General features: G+C 62.6%; 1 protein-coding gene across 1 annotated transcript; it reads right to left on the bottom strand.

Moving 5' to 3' along the window:
• Positions 1-368: 368 nt before the first annotated feature.
• CXXC1 (CXXC finger protein 1) lies at positions 369-14,886 on the bottom strand. The gene is made up of 15 exons (XM_036405534.1): positions 14,826-14,886; positions 14,629-14,726; positions 13,520-13,620; positions 12,832-12,935; positions 11,994-12,149; positions 10,446-10,472; positions 9,618-9,767; positions 7,840-7,947; positions 6,612-6,796; positions 5,619-5,826; positions 4,035-4,145; positions 2,832-2,881; positions 2,206-2,302; positions 1,346-1,498; positions 369-637 (listed from the first exon to the last, which is right to left on the bottom strand). The coding sequence occupies exons 1-15, from the start codon at positions 14,826-14,828 to the stop codon at positions 497-499; spliced, it is 1,692 nt and encodes a 563-aa protein (XP_036261427.1). The 5' UTR covers positions 14,829-14,886; the 3' UTR covers positions 369-496.
• Between the last annotated feature and the right edge of the window lie 123 nt (positions 14,887-15,009).

Raw genomic sequence — 15,009 nt, 5'->3', positions numbered from 1 at the left:
ACACCACCAGGGACCCCTCCCAGCCCCCTCTTGGACAGTGCTCCTATGACCACTCCCACAGAACCCTCAGGACCCCCCCACAAAGAGCCCCCCAAAACCGCCTGGGACCCCTCAATGCCCCTCTTGGTTGCTGCTCCCATTTCCATCCCCCCTGTCCCCCAAAGACCCCCCAGTCTCCTCAGGACCCCCTCAGCCACCCCCAAGGCCAGAGAAGGGATCCCCACAGCCTCTGCAGGGTCTGGGGGGGTACCAGAACCCCAAAGCTCCTGAAATTCCCCCAAAAGGCACCCCCAGGATCCCAAAGACCCCACAGAAATCCCTCCCTATATCCCACAAATCCCACTGAGAGCCCAGGGACACCCCCAGACTCCTTTTGCACACCCAGTTTATTTGGGGATGGGGGAGCACCCAGGAACCAGGGGTGGGGGGGATGTGGGGAGGGGTCTGGGGGGTTTTGGGGCTCCAGGGGCGGTCAGCAGCCCGAGCCAGGCCCTGCTCAGCGGTCCGAGCGCAGGTCCGTGGTCAGAGGGTCGTGCTGGATGGTTTGGTGCAGCATCAGCGCCAGCAGCCCCGCCCGGTTCGTCATGGCCGCCCGCACGTTGCGCTCCTGCTCGAACAGCTCGTCCAGCTTGTACCACTGTGGGGACAGGGACAGGGACAATGTGGGGACAGGGACAGTGACAAACAGCTCGTCCAGCTTGTACCACTGTGGGGACAGGGACAGTGTGGGGACAGGGACAGGGACAGTATGGGGACAGGAACAGGGACACACAGCTCATCCAGCTTGTACCACTGTGGGGACAGGGACAGTGTGGGGACAGGGACAGAGACAGTGTGGGACAGGGACAGGGACAGTGACACTGTGCTGCTCGAACAGCTCGTCCAGCTTGTACCACTGTGGGGACAGGGACAGGGACAATGTGGGGACAGGGACAGTGACACACAGCTCGTCCAGCTTGTACCACTGTGGGGACAGGGACAGGGACAGTGTGGGACAGGGACAGGGACACTGGGACACTGTCCTGCTCGAACAGCTCGTCCAGCTTGTACCACTGTGGGGAGAGGGACAGGGACAGGGACAGGGACACACAGCTCGTCCAGCTTGTACCACTGCAGGAGGGGACAGCGTGGGGACAGTGTGGGGACATGGGACAGTGTGGGGATGGTGCCAAGAACAGCGTGGGGACAGCACCAGGGACAGTGACAAGGAGACAGGGACACAGGACAGTGTGGGGACATGGGGACCACATGAGGACAGCGGAACATGGGACAGACACCACGGGGACATGGAGCAGCGTGGGGACACTTTGGGGACACTGTGGGGACGCTGGGCGGTGGCACCCACCACGCGGACGCGCTCCAGGTCCACCTCGGCGCGGCGCAGCTTCTCCCAGCAGTAGTGACGGTGGCACTTGCGCTTGGGGACGCGGCAGAAGTCCCCGGTCAGCTCGAAGACGTCGCGCACCAGAGGGCACCCGCACACCTCATCCGCGGGCACCTGGGCGGGCACGGGGTCAGCGCCGGGCTGGGGACACCCAGAGCCCCCCCTGCCACCTCCACGGCCACCCTGGGGGTCCTGGAAGTGTCCTGGGCACTGCCCCTGTGCTGTCCCCTCATGTCCACCTTGGTGTCATGGGCACTGCCCCTGTGCTGTCCCCTCATGTCCACCTTGGTGTCCTGGAAGTGCTCAGGGCACAGATTCCCTGAATTCCACCCCAAAACCTCATTCTGTGCCCACCTTGAGGTCCCAGGAGTGCTCTGGGCACAGATCCCCTAAATTCCACCCCAAACCCTCATTCTGTGCCCACCTTGGGGTCTCAGGAGTGTCCTGGGCACTGCCCCTGTGCTGTCCCCCCTCCCGTGTCCACCTTGGTGTCCTGGGAATGCTCTGGGCACAGATCCCCTAAATTCCACCCCAAAACCTCATTCTGTGCCCACTTAGGGGTCCCTGGACTGCTCAGGGCACAGATCCCGTAAATTCCACCCCAAAACCTCATTCTGTGCCCACTTAGGGATCTCAAGACTGTCCTGGGCACTACCCCTGTTTTGTCCCCCTGTGCCCACCTTGGGGTCCCATGAGTGCTCTGGGCACAGATCCCCTAAATTCCACCCCAAAACCTCATTCTGTGCCCACCTTAGGGTCCCATGAGTGCTCAGGGCACAGATCCCCTTAAATTCCACCCCAAAACCTCATTCTGTGCCCACCTTGGGGTCCCGGGAGTGCTCGGGGCACAGCACCTGCAGCCTCTTGCAGTAGGTTTTGCTCTGGGGGTTGTAAACGTCACAGAACAGCCGGGTGGCCCTGGAGGGGACACGAGAGGTGACACTCCCACCCCAAAAAGCCTGGCCTGGGTGCTCCCCCTCCCTTCCCAGGAGGATTCAGGGGTCTGGGGTCTCCCCTGGGTGCTCCCCCTCCATTCCCAGAGGATTTAGGGGTCTGGGGTCCCCCCAGGCTGCTCCCCCTCCCTTCCCAGGAGGATTCAGGGGTCTGGGGTCCCCCCAAGCTGCTCCCCCTCCCTTCCCAGGAGGATTCAGGGGTCTGGGGTCTCCCCTGGGTGCTCCCCCTCCCTTCCCAGGAGGATTCAGGGGTCTGGGGTCTCCCCTGGGTGCTCCCCATCCTTCCCAGGAGGGTTTAGGGGTCTGGGGTCTCCCCTGGGTGCTCCCCATCCTTCCCAGGAGGATTCAGGGGTCTGGGGTCTCCCCAGGCTGCTCCCCATCCTTCCCAGGAGGATTCAGGGGTCTGGGGTCTCCCCAGGCTGCTCCCCATCCTTCCCAGGAGGATTCAGGGGTCTGGGGTCCCCCTTCCCCCCCAGAGCCCCCTCCCCACTCACCCCTCGATGCGGGTGGGGTACATGGACCCGAAGGACGTTTGGCTCTCGTACTGCAATGGGGTTGGGGGGGGGTCAAAAGGGGGTCAGGGATGGGAACCCTGAGCCCCCTCCCCAAAGCCCTATGGACCCCCAGAGGGACTCCCAGCCCCTCCAGAGCCCCCCGAGCCCTCCCACAGTTTCCCCATGGAGCCCCCCCAGCCCCTATAGAGTCCCATGGGACCCCACAGAACCCCCAGGCTCTACAGAGCTCCCAGGAGGTCCCTACAGCCCCCCCAGACCCTACAGAGACCCCCAAAGTTCCAGAGAGTGCCACGGATGATCCCACAGATCCCAAAGGTAATCCCACAGACCCCATGGATGATCCCACAGATCCCAAGAACCAACAGGGGCACGCAGATCCCACAGATGATCCAGCAGATCCCACAGACGATCCCACGGCAGCCCAGAGAGTGCCATGGATGATCCCATAGATCCCACAGACCCCATGGAAGATCCCACAGACCCCATGGATGATCCCACAGCAGCCCAGAGAGTGCCATGGATGATTCCACAGATGATCCCACAGATCCCAAAGATAATCCCACAGACCCCATGGATGATCCCACAGGAGCCTGGAGTGCCATAGATGGTCCCACAGATGATCCCACAGACCCCATGGACGATCCCAGAGCAGCCCAGAAAGTGCCATAGATGATCCCATAGATCCCAAAGATGATCCCACAGATGATCCCACAGATCCCATGGATGATCCCACAGATCCCAAGAACCAACAGGGGCACACAGATCCCATGGATGATCCCACAGGAGCCTGGCGTGCCATAGATGATCCCACAAATCCCATGGATGATCCCAGAGCAGCCCAGGGAGTGCCATGGATGATCCCACAGACCCCATGGATGATCCCACAGGAGCCTGGAGTGCCATGGATGATCCCACAGACCCCATGGATGATCCCACAGACCCCATGGATGATCCCACAGGAACCTGGAGTGCCATGGATGATCCCACAGACCCCATGGATGATCCCACAGAGCCCATGGATGATCCCACAGGAGCCTGGAGTGCCATGGATGATCCCACAGAGCCCATGGATGATCCCACAGACCCCATGGATGATCCCACAGGAGCCTGGAGTGCCATGGACGATCCCACAGAGCCCAGGAACCCCCAGGCACCCAGAGGTGCCCCCCAGCCCGGGCTCACCTTGGCGTAGCAGCGCTCCATGTGCCTCAGGGCCACCTTGGGGTTGATGGGGTGGCCACAGGACACGCAGAAGATCTGCAGGTCCGTGTCCTCGCTGTCCCCCTCCGTGCTCTGGGGGGGACAGCGGGGTCAGGGGGTCCCACAGGGGCACCCAGGGATTGGGGGGCACACAAAGTTAGGGGGCTCCAGGAGGAACCAGATGCTCCAGGGAGGGGTTTGGGGGGACCCTGGTGTTCATGGGGGACCCAGGACAGGGCTCAGGGGGGACTCAGAGATTTGGGGAAGGCTCAGGGGGGACCCAGAATGGGGAGAATTAAAGGGTTTGGGGTACCCAGGATGGAGCTCAGGAAGGACCCAGAGATTTTGGGGGGGACCCAGGGACTGGGGGGGACCCAGGGAAGGACAGTGAGGGGGGACTCGCATTTGGGGACATCCAGGAGTCCATGAAAAAGCAGGGGGGATCTCAAGAGGGACCCAAAAGAGGGAGAATTAAAGGGTTTGGGGCAACCATGTGTCCATGAGGGACCAAGGGTGATCACAAGAGGAACCCAAAACGGAGAATTAAAGGGTTTGGGGGCGCCCAGGATGGAGCTCAGGAAGGACCCAGAGATTTTGGGAGGGACCCAGAGATTTTGGGGGGGACCCAGGCAAGGACAGTGAGGGGGGGACTCGCATTTGGGGACCATGAAAAACCAGGGGGGGATCTCAAGAGGGACCCAGAATGGGGAGAATTAAAGGGGTTTTGGGGGTCCCCAGCCCTCCAGGAGCCACGTGAGGGTGCCCAGGTGTCCCCAGGGGAGCAGAGGGGTCTCAAAGGGGACCCAGAATGAGGAGAATTAAAGGATTTTTGGGGGTCCCCAGCCTTCCAGGAGCTGCGTGTGGGTACCAGGGGAGCAGAGGGGTCTCAAGAGAAACCCAGAACGGGGAAAATGAAATTATTTGGGAGCACCCATGTGTACATGAAGGACCAAAAGGGATCGCAAGAGGGATTCAGAATGGGGAGAATTAAAGGGTTTTGGGGGGCACCTGGGTGTCCACGAAAGATCAGGGGGCATCTCAAGAGGGATCCAGAATGGGGAGAATAAAAAATTGGGGGGAGACCCAGGTGTCCATGAAGGATCAGGGGGCATCTCAAGAGGGACCCAGAATGGGAAGAATTAAAGGGTTTGGGGAGCACCTGGGTGTCCACGAAAGATCAGGGAGCATCTCAAGAGGGACCCAGAATGGGGAGAATTAAAAATTGGGGGGAGACCCAGGTGTCCATGAAGGATCAGGGGGCATCTCAAGAGGGATCCAGAATGGGAAAAATTAAAGGGTTTGGGGGAGACCCAGGTGTCCGTGAAGAACCAAGGATGATCACAAGAGGAACCCAAAACGGAGAATTAAAGGGTTTAGGGGGCACCTGGGTATCCACAAAAGATCCGGGGGCACCTCAAGAGGGACCCAGAATGGGGAGAATTAAAAATCTGGGGGAGACCCAGGCGTCCATGAAGGACCAAGGGCGATCACATGAGAAACCCAAAATGGGTAGAAATAAAGCACTTTGGGGGTCCCCAGCCCTCCGTGAGCCCCGGGGGTGCCCACCTCCTCGTCCTCGCGGGGCGGGTGCCCCTTGGCGCGGGCGATGAGCCCCTCGAGCTCGTGGAAGCGCCGCTCCATCTCCTGCAGCCGCAGCCGCGCCTGGTGCTGCTCGCGCCGGATGCGCTCCAGCAGCCGCTTGCCGTGCTCCTCCGCCACGCACGGGCTCTGCTGCCACTGCTGGATCCGCTGCGGCAGGATCTCGTAGATCCGGCTGGGATCGGGGTGAGGAAAGGGTTAATGGGGGCTGCAGGATCCCTGGGATCCACGGCTGGATCCACTGCAGCAGGATCTCGTAGATCCGGCTGGGATTTGGGGGGAAAGGGTTAATGGGGACTGGGATCCACTGCTGGATCTGCTGATCCGCTGCGTCATGATCTCGTAGATCCAGCTGGGATTTGGGGGGGAAAGGGTTAATGGGGGCTTCAGGATCCCTGGGATCCATGGCTGGATCCGCTGCGGCAGGATCTCGTAGATCCGGCTAGGATTTGGGGGGGAAAGGGTTAATGGGGACACCAAGATCCCTGGGATCCGTTGCTGGATCTACTGCTGGATCTGCTGCAGCAGGATCTTGTAGATCCAGCTAGGATTTGGGTGAGGAAAGGGTTAATGGAGGCACCAGGATCCCTGGGATCCGTTGCTGGATCCGCTGCGGCAGGATCTCGTAGATCCGGCTGGGATTTGGGGGGGAAAGGGTTAATGGGGACTGGGATCCACTGCTGGATCCGCTGCGGCAGGATCTCGTAGATCCGGCTGGGATTTGGGGGGGAAAGGGTTAATGGGGGCTTCAGGATCCCTGGGATCCACTGCTGGTCTGTACTGGTTTATACTGGTCTACGTCATTACTAATCTGTACCGGTTTATACTGGTCTATACCGCCTGTACCATTCTGTACCGGTCTGTACCGGTCAGCACCATTCTGTACCAGTTTATACCGGTCCATACCAGCCTGTCCTGTCCCGTACTGGTTTATACTGGTCCGTACTGGTGGGTACTCACTTGGCAGCCAGTTTGATGCCGCAGGCCTCGCTGCAGTACTTGGAGGGCGGGCGCGCGGGGCGGGTGCAGCCGGGGCCCAGGCACTGGCCCAGCCCCGCGGGGTCGCGGGCGTCGGCGCGCTCGGGGTGCCCGCGGCGCTCGCGGTGCCGCGCCCGCTGCCGGTGCCGCTTGTAGCGCTCCTCCTTCTGCACCAGTAACCCCCAGTTAGAACCAGTAACCGCACGGTAACATCCTCGTCACCACCCAGTAACATCCCAGTAATCACCACTCATAGCCCAGTAACCACCAGAGCCCCTCCAGTGCTGTGCCCGCTGCTGGTTCCGCTTTTGGCGCTCCTCCTTCTGCACCAGTAACCCCCAGTTAGAACCAGTAACCACACGGTAACATCCTCGTCACTGCCCAGTAACATCCCAGTAATCACCCAGAAACCTCCCAGTAATCACCACTCATAGCCCAGTAACCACCAGAGCCCTCCCAGTGCCGCGCCCGCTGCCGGTGCCGCTTGTAGCGCTCCTCCTTCTGCACCAGTAACCCCCAGTTAGAACCAGTAACCACCCAGTAACCTTCTAGGCACCACCCAGTAACCTCCCAGTAATCACCACTCATAGCCCAGTAACCACCAGAGCCCTCCCAGTGCCGCGCCCGCTGCCGGTGCCGCTTGTAGCGCTCCTCCTTCTGCACCAGTAACCCCCAGTTAGAACCAGTAACCACCCAGTAACCTCCCAGTAACCACCCAGTAACCTCCCAGTAATCACCCAGTAACCTCCCAGTAACCACCTCTCATAGCCCAGCGCTGCCAATGCCACTTGTAGTGCTCATCCTTCTGCACCAGTTAGCACCAGTAACCACCCAGTCACCACCCGGTAACCAGCACTCATAGCCCAGTAACCACCAGAGCCCTCCAGGTACTGTGCCCACTGCTGACGCCCTTTGTAGCGCTCCTACTTCTGCACCAGTTAGCACCAGTTAGCACCAGTTAACACCAGTTAACACCAGTTAGCACCAGTTAGCACCCAGAACCCTCCCAGTACCTCCCAGCAGCTCCCAGTGCTCATTCCACCGCTCCTCCTTCCACACCAGTGAGCACCAGTAACCACCTGTCACCACCCAGTAACCACTGCCCGTAACCCAGCAACCACCCGGAGCCCTCCCAGTAGCCCATGGAACCTCCCAGTAACCCCCAGTAAGCTCCCAGTGGCCCTCCCAGTAGCTCCCAATAAGCTCTCACCTTCTTGTCCGACTTCTTCTCGCGGCGTTTGACGTGTTTGACCTTCACGGCGCGTTTGCGCAGGACAGGGTCCAGGAACGGCGCGTCCTCGGCGTCGCTGAGCCAGGGCTGGCAGGACCAGGGACACATGGGGACACGTGGGGGACACACGGGGACGTGTGGGGGTGACGTCCCCGATGCGCCTCAGAGCGTGGCCCGTGAAGGGACACGAGGGGACAACGTGGCCTGAGGTGCCTCGGGCATGTGGGGACGTGCAAGGACACGCTGGGGACACACAGGGACACGCCTCAGAGTGCCATGGGGACATGTCCTGATGCGCCAGGACACGCTGGGGACACACAGGGACACGCCTGACACGCCTCAGAGTGCCATGGGGACATGTCCTGATGTGTCAGGACACGCTGGGGACATGCAGGGACACGCCTCAGAGTGCCACGGGGACGTGTCCTGATGTGCCAGGACACGCTGGGGACATTTGGGGACACTCCCTGACACACCTGAAGCTCACCTTGACACACAAAACCACCTCTGAACAGCCTAAACCAGGCCTAAGCAGCCTAAACCAGGCCTAAACAAACTAAACCAGGCCCTGACGTGCAAAATCCTCCCTCAAATCTGCTCCTGTGGTATTTGGGGGGGGATTTGGGGTGCCCAGGGGGCAGTTCTGGGGGCCCGAGGAGGTATTTGGGGTGCCTGGAGGGCAGTTTTGGGGTGCTGGGGGGCAGTTTTGGGGTCCTGGTGCAGTTTTTGGGTCCCTGTGGGGGCCGTTTTTGGGGTCCCAATGGGGGCAGTTTTGGGGTCCCGGGGGGGCAGTTTTTGGGTCCCGGGGGGGCAGTTTTGGGATACTGGGGAGGCAGTTTTGGGGTCCCAGTGGGGGCCGTTTTTGGGCTCCTGGTGCAGTTTTTGGGGTCCCGGGGGGTAGTTTTTGGGGTCCTGTGGGGCAGTTTTGGGGTCCTGGTGCAGTTTTTGGGTCCCGGGGGGGCAGTTTTTGGGGTCCCAATGGGGGCAGTTTTGGGGTCCCGGGGGGGGGCCGTTTTGGGGTCCCAATGGGGGCAGTTTTTGGGGTCCCGGGGGGGCACTTTTGGGGTCCAGTGGGGGCAGTTTTTGGGGTCCCTGTGGGGGCAGTTTTGGGGTCCAGGGGGGGCAGTTTTGGGATACTGGGGGGGCAGTTTTTGGGGACCTGTGGGGGTAGTTTTTGGGGACCTGTGGGGGCAGTTTTTTGGGGGTCCCGGGGGGGCAGTTTTGGGGTCCCAGTGGGGGTAATTTTGGGGTCCCAGTGGGGGCCGTTTTTGGGCTCCTGGTGCAGTTTTTGGGTCCCGGGGGGGGCAGTTTTTGGGGTCCCAATGGGGGCAGTTTTGGGGTCCCGGGGGGGGCCGTTTTGGGGTCCCAATGGGGGCAGTTTTTGGGGTCCCTGTGGGGGCAGTTTTGGGGTCCAGGGAGGGCAGTTTTGGGATACTGGGGGGGCAGTTTTTGGGGACCTGTGGGGGCAGTTTTTGGGGACCTGTGGGGCAGTTTTTTGGGGGTCCCGGGGGGGCAGTTTTGGGGTCCCGGGGGGGCAGTTTTTGGGGTCCCGGGGGGGCAGTTTTGGGGTCCCGGGGGGGGCATTTTTTGGGGGTCCCGGGGGGGCAGTTTTGGGGTCCCAGTGGGGGCAGTTTTGGGGTCCCAGTGGGGGCAGTTTTGGGGTCCCAGTGGGGGCCGTTTTTGGGCTCCTGGTGCAGTTTTTGGGGTCCCGGGGGGGCAGTTTTGGGGTCCCGGGGGGGCAGTTTTTGGGGGCTCACCAGGCCGTGCTCGTCGAAGGCGCCGGCGCAGAGCTCCTGGTAGAGCCGGGGGTCGAGGGGCAGCTCCTCATCCGAGAGGCTCTCGGGGGGCCCCGGCCCCCCCAGCTGCGCCTTCAGCAGCTCCAGGTCCCCCTCACGCCCCCGGGCCAGCTGGGGGGGGGGGTCAGCACTGCCAGGGACCCCCGGGACCCCCCCCATGGCACCCCTGGGACCCCCCCGGGACACCCCCCTATGGCACCCCTGGGACCCCCCACTGCACCCTGGGACCCCCCCAGGGACCCCCCTTGTGGTCCTGTGCCAACTGAGGGGGCACAGCACTGCCAGGGACCCCCAGGACCCTCCATGGCACCCCCGGGACCCCCCTTGTGCTCCTGTGCCAGCTGAGGGGGGGGTCAGCACTGCCAGGGACCCCCAGGACCCCCCCATGGCACCCCCGGGACCACCCTGAGCTCCCCCTTGTGCTCCTGTGCCAGCTGGGGGGGGGAGGGCAGCACTGCCAGGGACCCCCCCATGGCACCCCCATCAGTTTGGGGGGGGGGGGGGGGTCAGCACCCACCAGGGACCCCCTGGGACCCACCAGACACCTCCAGGACCCCCTTATGGCACCCCCAGGACCCCCCTGCACTAATTGGGGGGGGGGGGTCAGCACCTTCCTGGACACCCCCACCCCCTGTACCTGTGAGCCCCCCCCCACCCCACCCCAAGGGCAATGAGGGTTTTGGGGTGCCCCTCCCCCACTCCCTTCTCATGGGGACGGGGGGGGGGGCGGTCTGGGGTCCCCCCTTTCCCCTCCCCCTGCCCTCCCCCCCCAGTACCCCAGGGACTCACCGAGGTGGGGAAGTACTTGTAGGACTCCTGTGGGGACACCGAGGGGACATGTCAGGGACAGGGCGGTGGCACAGGGATGTGGGGACACGGGGATGCGGGGACAGGGGGACACAGGATACGGTAACACAGGGACATGGGGACACAGGGACATGGGACAGGGTGACACAGGGACATGGGGACACAGGGACACGGGACAGGGTGACACAGGGACATGGGACAGGGTGACACAGGGACACAGGGACACGGGACAGGGGGATACAGGGACACAGGATACGGTAACACAGGGACATGGGGACACAGTGGCACAGGGACATGGGACAGGGTGACACAGGAACACAGGATACGGTAACGCAGGGACATGGGGACACAGGGACACGGGACAGGGTGACACAGGGACATGGGGACATAGGGACATGGGACAGGGTGACACAGGGACACAGGGACACGGGACAGGGGGACACAGGGACACAGGATACGGTAACACAGGGACATGGGGACACAGTGGCACAGGGACATGGGACAGGGTGACACAGGAACACAGGATACGGTAACGCAGGGACATGGGGACACAGGGACACGGGACAGGGTGACACATGGGACAGTTAGGGACACAAGACATCTTGGAGACATGTCAGGGATACAGGACAGGGTGACACAGACACAGGGACACAGGGACATGGGACAGGGTGACACAGGGACACAGGATACAGTAACGCAGGGACATGGGGACACAGTGGCACAGGGACATGGGACAGGGTGACACAGGGATGGACATGAGACAGGGACACGAGACATCTTGGAGACATGTCAGGGATACAGGATAGGGTGACACAGGGACACAAGGACACGGGACACGGGACGCTTGGGGACACAAGAGATGTTGGGGACAGACTGGGGACATGCTGACAGAGTGACACACAGACACGGGACGTGAGGACATAGCGAGACAGGGTGACACAGGGACATGGGACACAAGAGACATTGGGGACATGTTGGGGACACTGTGAGACAGTGACACACGGACACGGGACACGGGAACACACGGACATGGGACAGCGGGGGACACAGAACACCTTGGGGACACAGGACACCTTGGGGACACCTCAGGGTGACACAGGGACACGCAGCAGCTTGCTGGGGACACAGGGACGCGTCAGGAGCGTGACACATCAGGGACGTGGCACGAGGTGACAAAGAGACACAAGGACGCGGCGGGACGGTGACAAAGGATGTGTCACAACACGAGACACGGTGACCAAGGGACACAGGACAGGGACATGGGGACAAAGGAACGCAGCACAAGACGAAACGCTAACAAGGGACACAGGGCAGGGTGACAAAGGGACACGAGGTGGTGACAGAGCCACTTGACAGGGACACAGTGACAAAGAGCCACGCTGGGGACACACTGAGGCCACCTCAACACCCCCAGCCCTGGCGGGCGCCGTGGCCACGCCGAGCACATGCGGGGGACGCCCTAAAGACACACCAAGGACACGCTGGGGACACGCTGGGGACACGTTGGGGACACGCCAGGCGCCCGCTCACCCGCGCCCGCAGCTGGCACTGCCGCAGCCGGCACTTCTGGCGGATCTTGTTGGGGCCCCCGAATTTCTTCATGTCCCGGCAGAAGTCGCACTGCCCGCAGTCCTCGGGGCGCCGGCACGCCTCGCACTCGCCACACATGCGGGCCGAGCGCTTGATCTGGGGTCGGGAACCCCGAAAACGGGGTCAGGCACCCCAAAAACGGGGTCAGGTACACCAAAAATGGGGTCAGGCACCCCAAATCCCCACCAGGGACACCCCTGCCTCGCACTCGCCACACATGCGGGCCGAGCGCTTGATCTGGGGTCGGGAACCCCGAAAACGGGGTCAGGCACCCCAAAAACGGGGTCAGGCACCCCGAAAATGGGGTCAGGTACACCAAAAATCGGGTCAGGCACCCCAAAAATGGGGTCAGGCAGCCCAAATCCCCACCTGGGACACCCCTGCCTCACACTCGCTGCACACGCGGGCCGAGCGCTTGATTTGGGGTTGGGAACCCCGAAAACGGGGTCAGGAACCCCGAAAATGGGATCAGGCACCCTGAAAATGGGGTCAGGCACCCCAAAAACGGGGTCAGGAACCCCGAAAATGGGATCAGGCACCCTGAAAATGGGGTCAGGCACCCCTAAACACACCCAGGGACACCCCAAAACCCAACCCGGGCAGGGGTCCCAGGCACCCAGAAAGGATCAGATCCCCGAATCTCCCCCAAAGCACCCCCAAGCCCCCTGGTGCCCCCCAAATCCTCATCCCAGGGCACTCAGGCACCTCCCAGCCTCCCCCCAGAATTGGGGTGTCCCCCTTTGTGGGGTCCCCACCCCGTGACCCCCCCAGAGCCCACCTTGGCAGCCCGGCCCTGCTCCAGCTCCTGCCCCTTGGCCCCCTCGTGCTCCTTCTCGCGCCACTTCTTGTGCCGGTACCGGATCTCCAGGGATGGGTCCTTCTCTGAGGGGGGGTCACAGAGGGGTCAGGGGGGTCCACCGCCGGGGAAACCCCAAAAACAGGGTCAGGCACCCCAAAAACGGGGTCGGGCATCCCAAATCCCACCAGGAGCCCAGGAGCACCCCAAATCCCACCAGGGACACCCCTGCCTTACATTCACTGCACATGCAGGGCTGAGCACTTGATCTGGGGTCAGGCACCCCAAAAACAGGGTCAGGCACCCCAAAAACCACCCAATCCCCCCCACAAAACCACATAGAGCCCCGCCGGGTGTCCCTGGAACCCCTCAAATCAGCCCCTGCCCCTCTCACTGCAGCCCAACACTCCTGGATGGCCCCCAGCCCCCAGCCCCTCTCACCGTGGCACTGCCACTCCTGAATTGCCCCCCAAAGCCCTCCCAGAGCCCCCCAAAGCCCTCCCAGAGCCCCCCAAGCTCTCCCCCAGCACCCAGCCCCTCTCACCGCGGCACTGCCACTCCTGGGTGGCCCCCTCGAGCCCCTGCAGAGCCCCCCCAAAGCCCTCCCAGAGCCCCCCAAAGCTCTCCCAGAGCCCCCCAGAGCCCTCCCAGAGCCCCCAGCCCCTCTCACCGCGGCACTGCCGGCAGTACCACTCGCGGATGGCCTTGGCCATGCGCTCGGTGATGTTGATGCAGTCCCCATGGAACCACTCGTTGCAGTTGTCGCAGCCGCTGTGGGACGGGGGTGACACCGAGACCCTCAGCTGGGCACCCCCAAAGACCCCCCCGGGGGGACCCTGAACCCCTCCCCGCTTCAAGGGATCCCCTCCAACACCCCCCGGGGCCAAGACAAGCCAGGACCCCCCAAATCCCACCCTGAGAGGCACCTGGGACCCTCAGCCCTGTGTCCCCCCCCACTGCTGCCCCCTCAGATTTGCTGCAACCCCCCCAGACCCTCTCCCACATCCTGAAGCACTTGGGGACCCTGCTCCCCCCATTCCCCCAAATATCCTGAAGCAGCTGGGGACCCTCGAGACCCCTCCTCACATCCTGAAGAAGCTGGGCACTCCCCAGACCCCCCCCCCTCACATCCTGAAGCACTTGGGGACCCCCGAGACCGCCCCTCACATCCTGAAGCACCTGCAGACCCCACTCCTCCCCGTTCTCCTCATATCCTGAAGTAGTTACGGACCCCCCAGACCCCCCCTCACATCATGAAGCAGTTGAGGACCCCTCAGACCATCCCTCACATCCTGAAGCAGTTGAGGACCCCACTCCTCCCCGTTCTCCTCATATCCTGAAGTAGTTACGGAGCCCCCAGATCCCCCCCTCACAACATGAAGCAGTTGGGGACCCCCCCAGACCGCCCTTCACATCCTGAAGCAGTTGAGGACCCCCCAGACCCTCCCTCATATCCTGAAGCACTTGGAGACCCCCGAGACCGCCCCTCACATCCTTGAAGCAGTTGGGGACTCCCCCAGACCCCTCCTCACATCATGAAGCAGTTGGGGACCCCCCCAGACCCCTCCTCACATCATGAAGCACCTGCAAACCCCACTCCCCTCCGTTCCCCTCACATCATGAAGCACCTGTGGACCCCCCCAGACCGCCCTTCACATCCTGAAGCACTTGGAGACCCCCGACAACCTCCCCTCACATCCTGAAACATCTGCAGACCCCACTCCTCCCCGTTCTCCTCATATCCTGAAGTAGTTACGGACCCCCCAGACCCCTCCTCACATCATGAAGCAGTTGATGTCCGGCTTGCGGCACACGCAATAAACCGGCGCGTTCTCCTCCCCGCCCGGGGCCGCCTCCGCGTCCGAGAATTCGCTGTCCTGAGGGGGTAACGGCGGGGGGTGTCAGGGCCTGGGGGGGTCCCCCAGACACCGCAGCCCCCCTGAGGCCCCCACACACCCCTGGTTCCCCCCTCCCACCATCGCTGCCGCCGCCTCCGAGGGACGCTCCCGGCTAGGCCCAACCGCGGCCGGAAGCGGAGGCGTGGCCAACTTCCGCTTCCTGTTAGGGACGCGCCCGCCCACAGCATGGCGGCTGCCAGGAGAGCAATGGCGGCGGCCATGAGGGGCCGCCATGTGTGGGGGAAATGTCACCCGCGGTCGC

Source organism: Molothrus ater, unplaced genomic scaffold (genome assembly GCF_012460135.2).
Source record: "Molothrus ater isolate BHLD 08-10-18 breed brown headed cowbird unplaced genomic scaffold, BPBGC_Mater_1.1 matUn_MA100, whole genome shotgun sequence".
NCBI classification, from domain to species: domain Eukaryota; kingdom Metazoa; phylum Chordata; class Aves; order Passeriformes; family Icteridae; genus Molothrus; species Molothrus ater.
This window is presented reverse-complemented; position numbering and strand designations above follow the sequence as displayed.

Bases quoted from the DNA above. Each gene is read 5' to 3' on its own strand.
- CXXC1 (XM_036405534.1), bottom strand. The intron at 13,621-14,628 runs GTGAGGAGGGGT...CCCGTCCCACAG, and splicing joins GACATCAACTGCTTCATGAT to CGGCTGCGACAACTGCAACG. The intron at 1,499-2,205 runs GTGGGCACAGAA...GTGCCCGCCCAG, and splicing joins AGCACTCCCGGGACCCCAAG to GTGCCCGCGGATGAGGTGTG.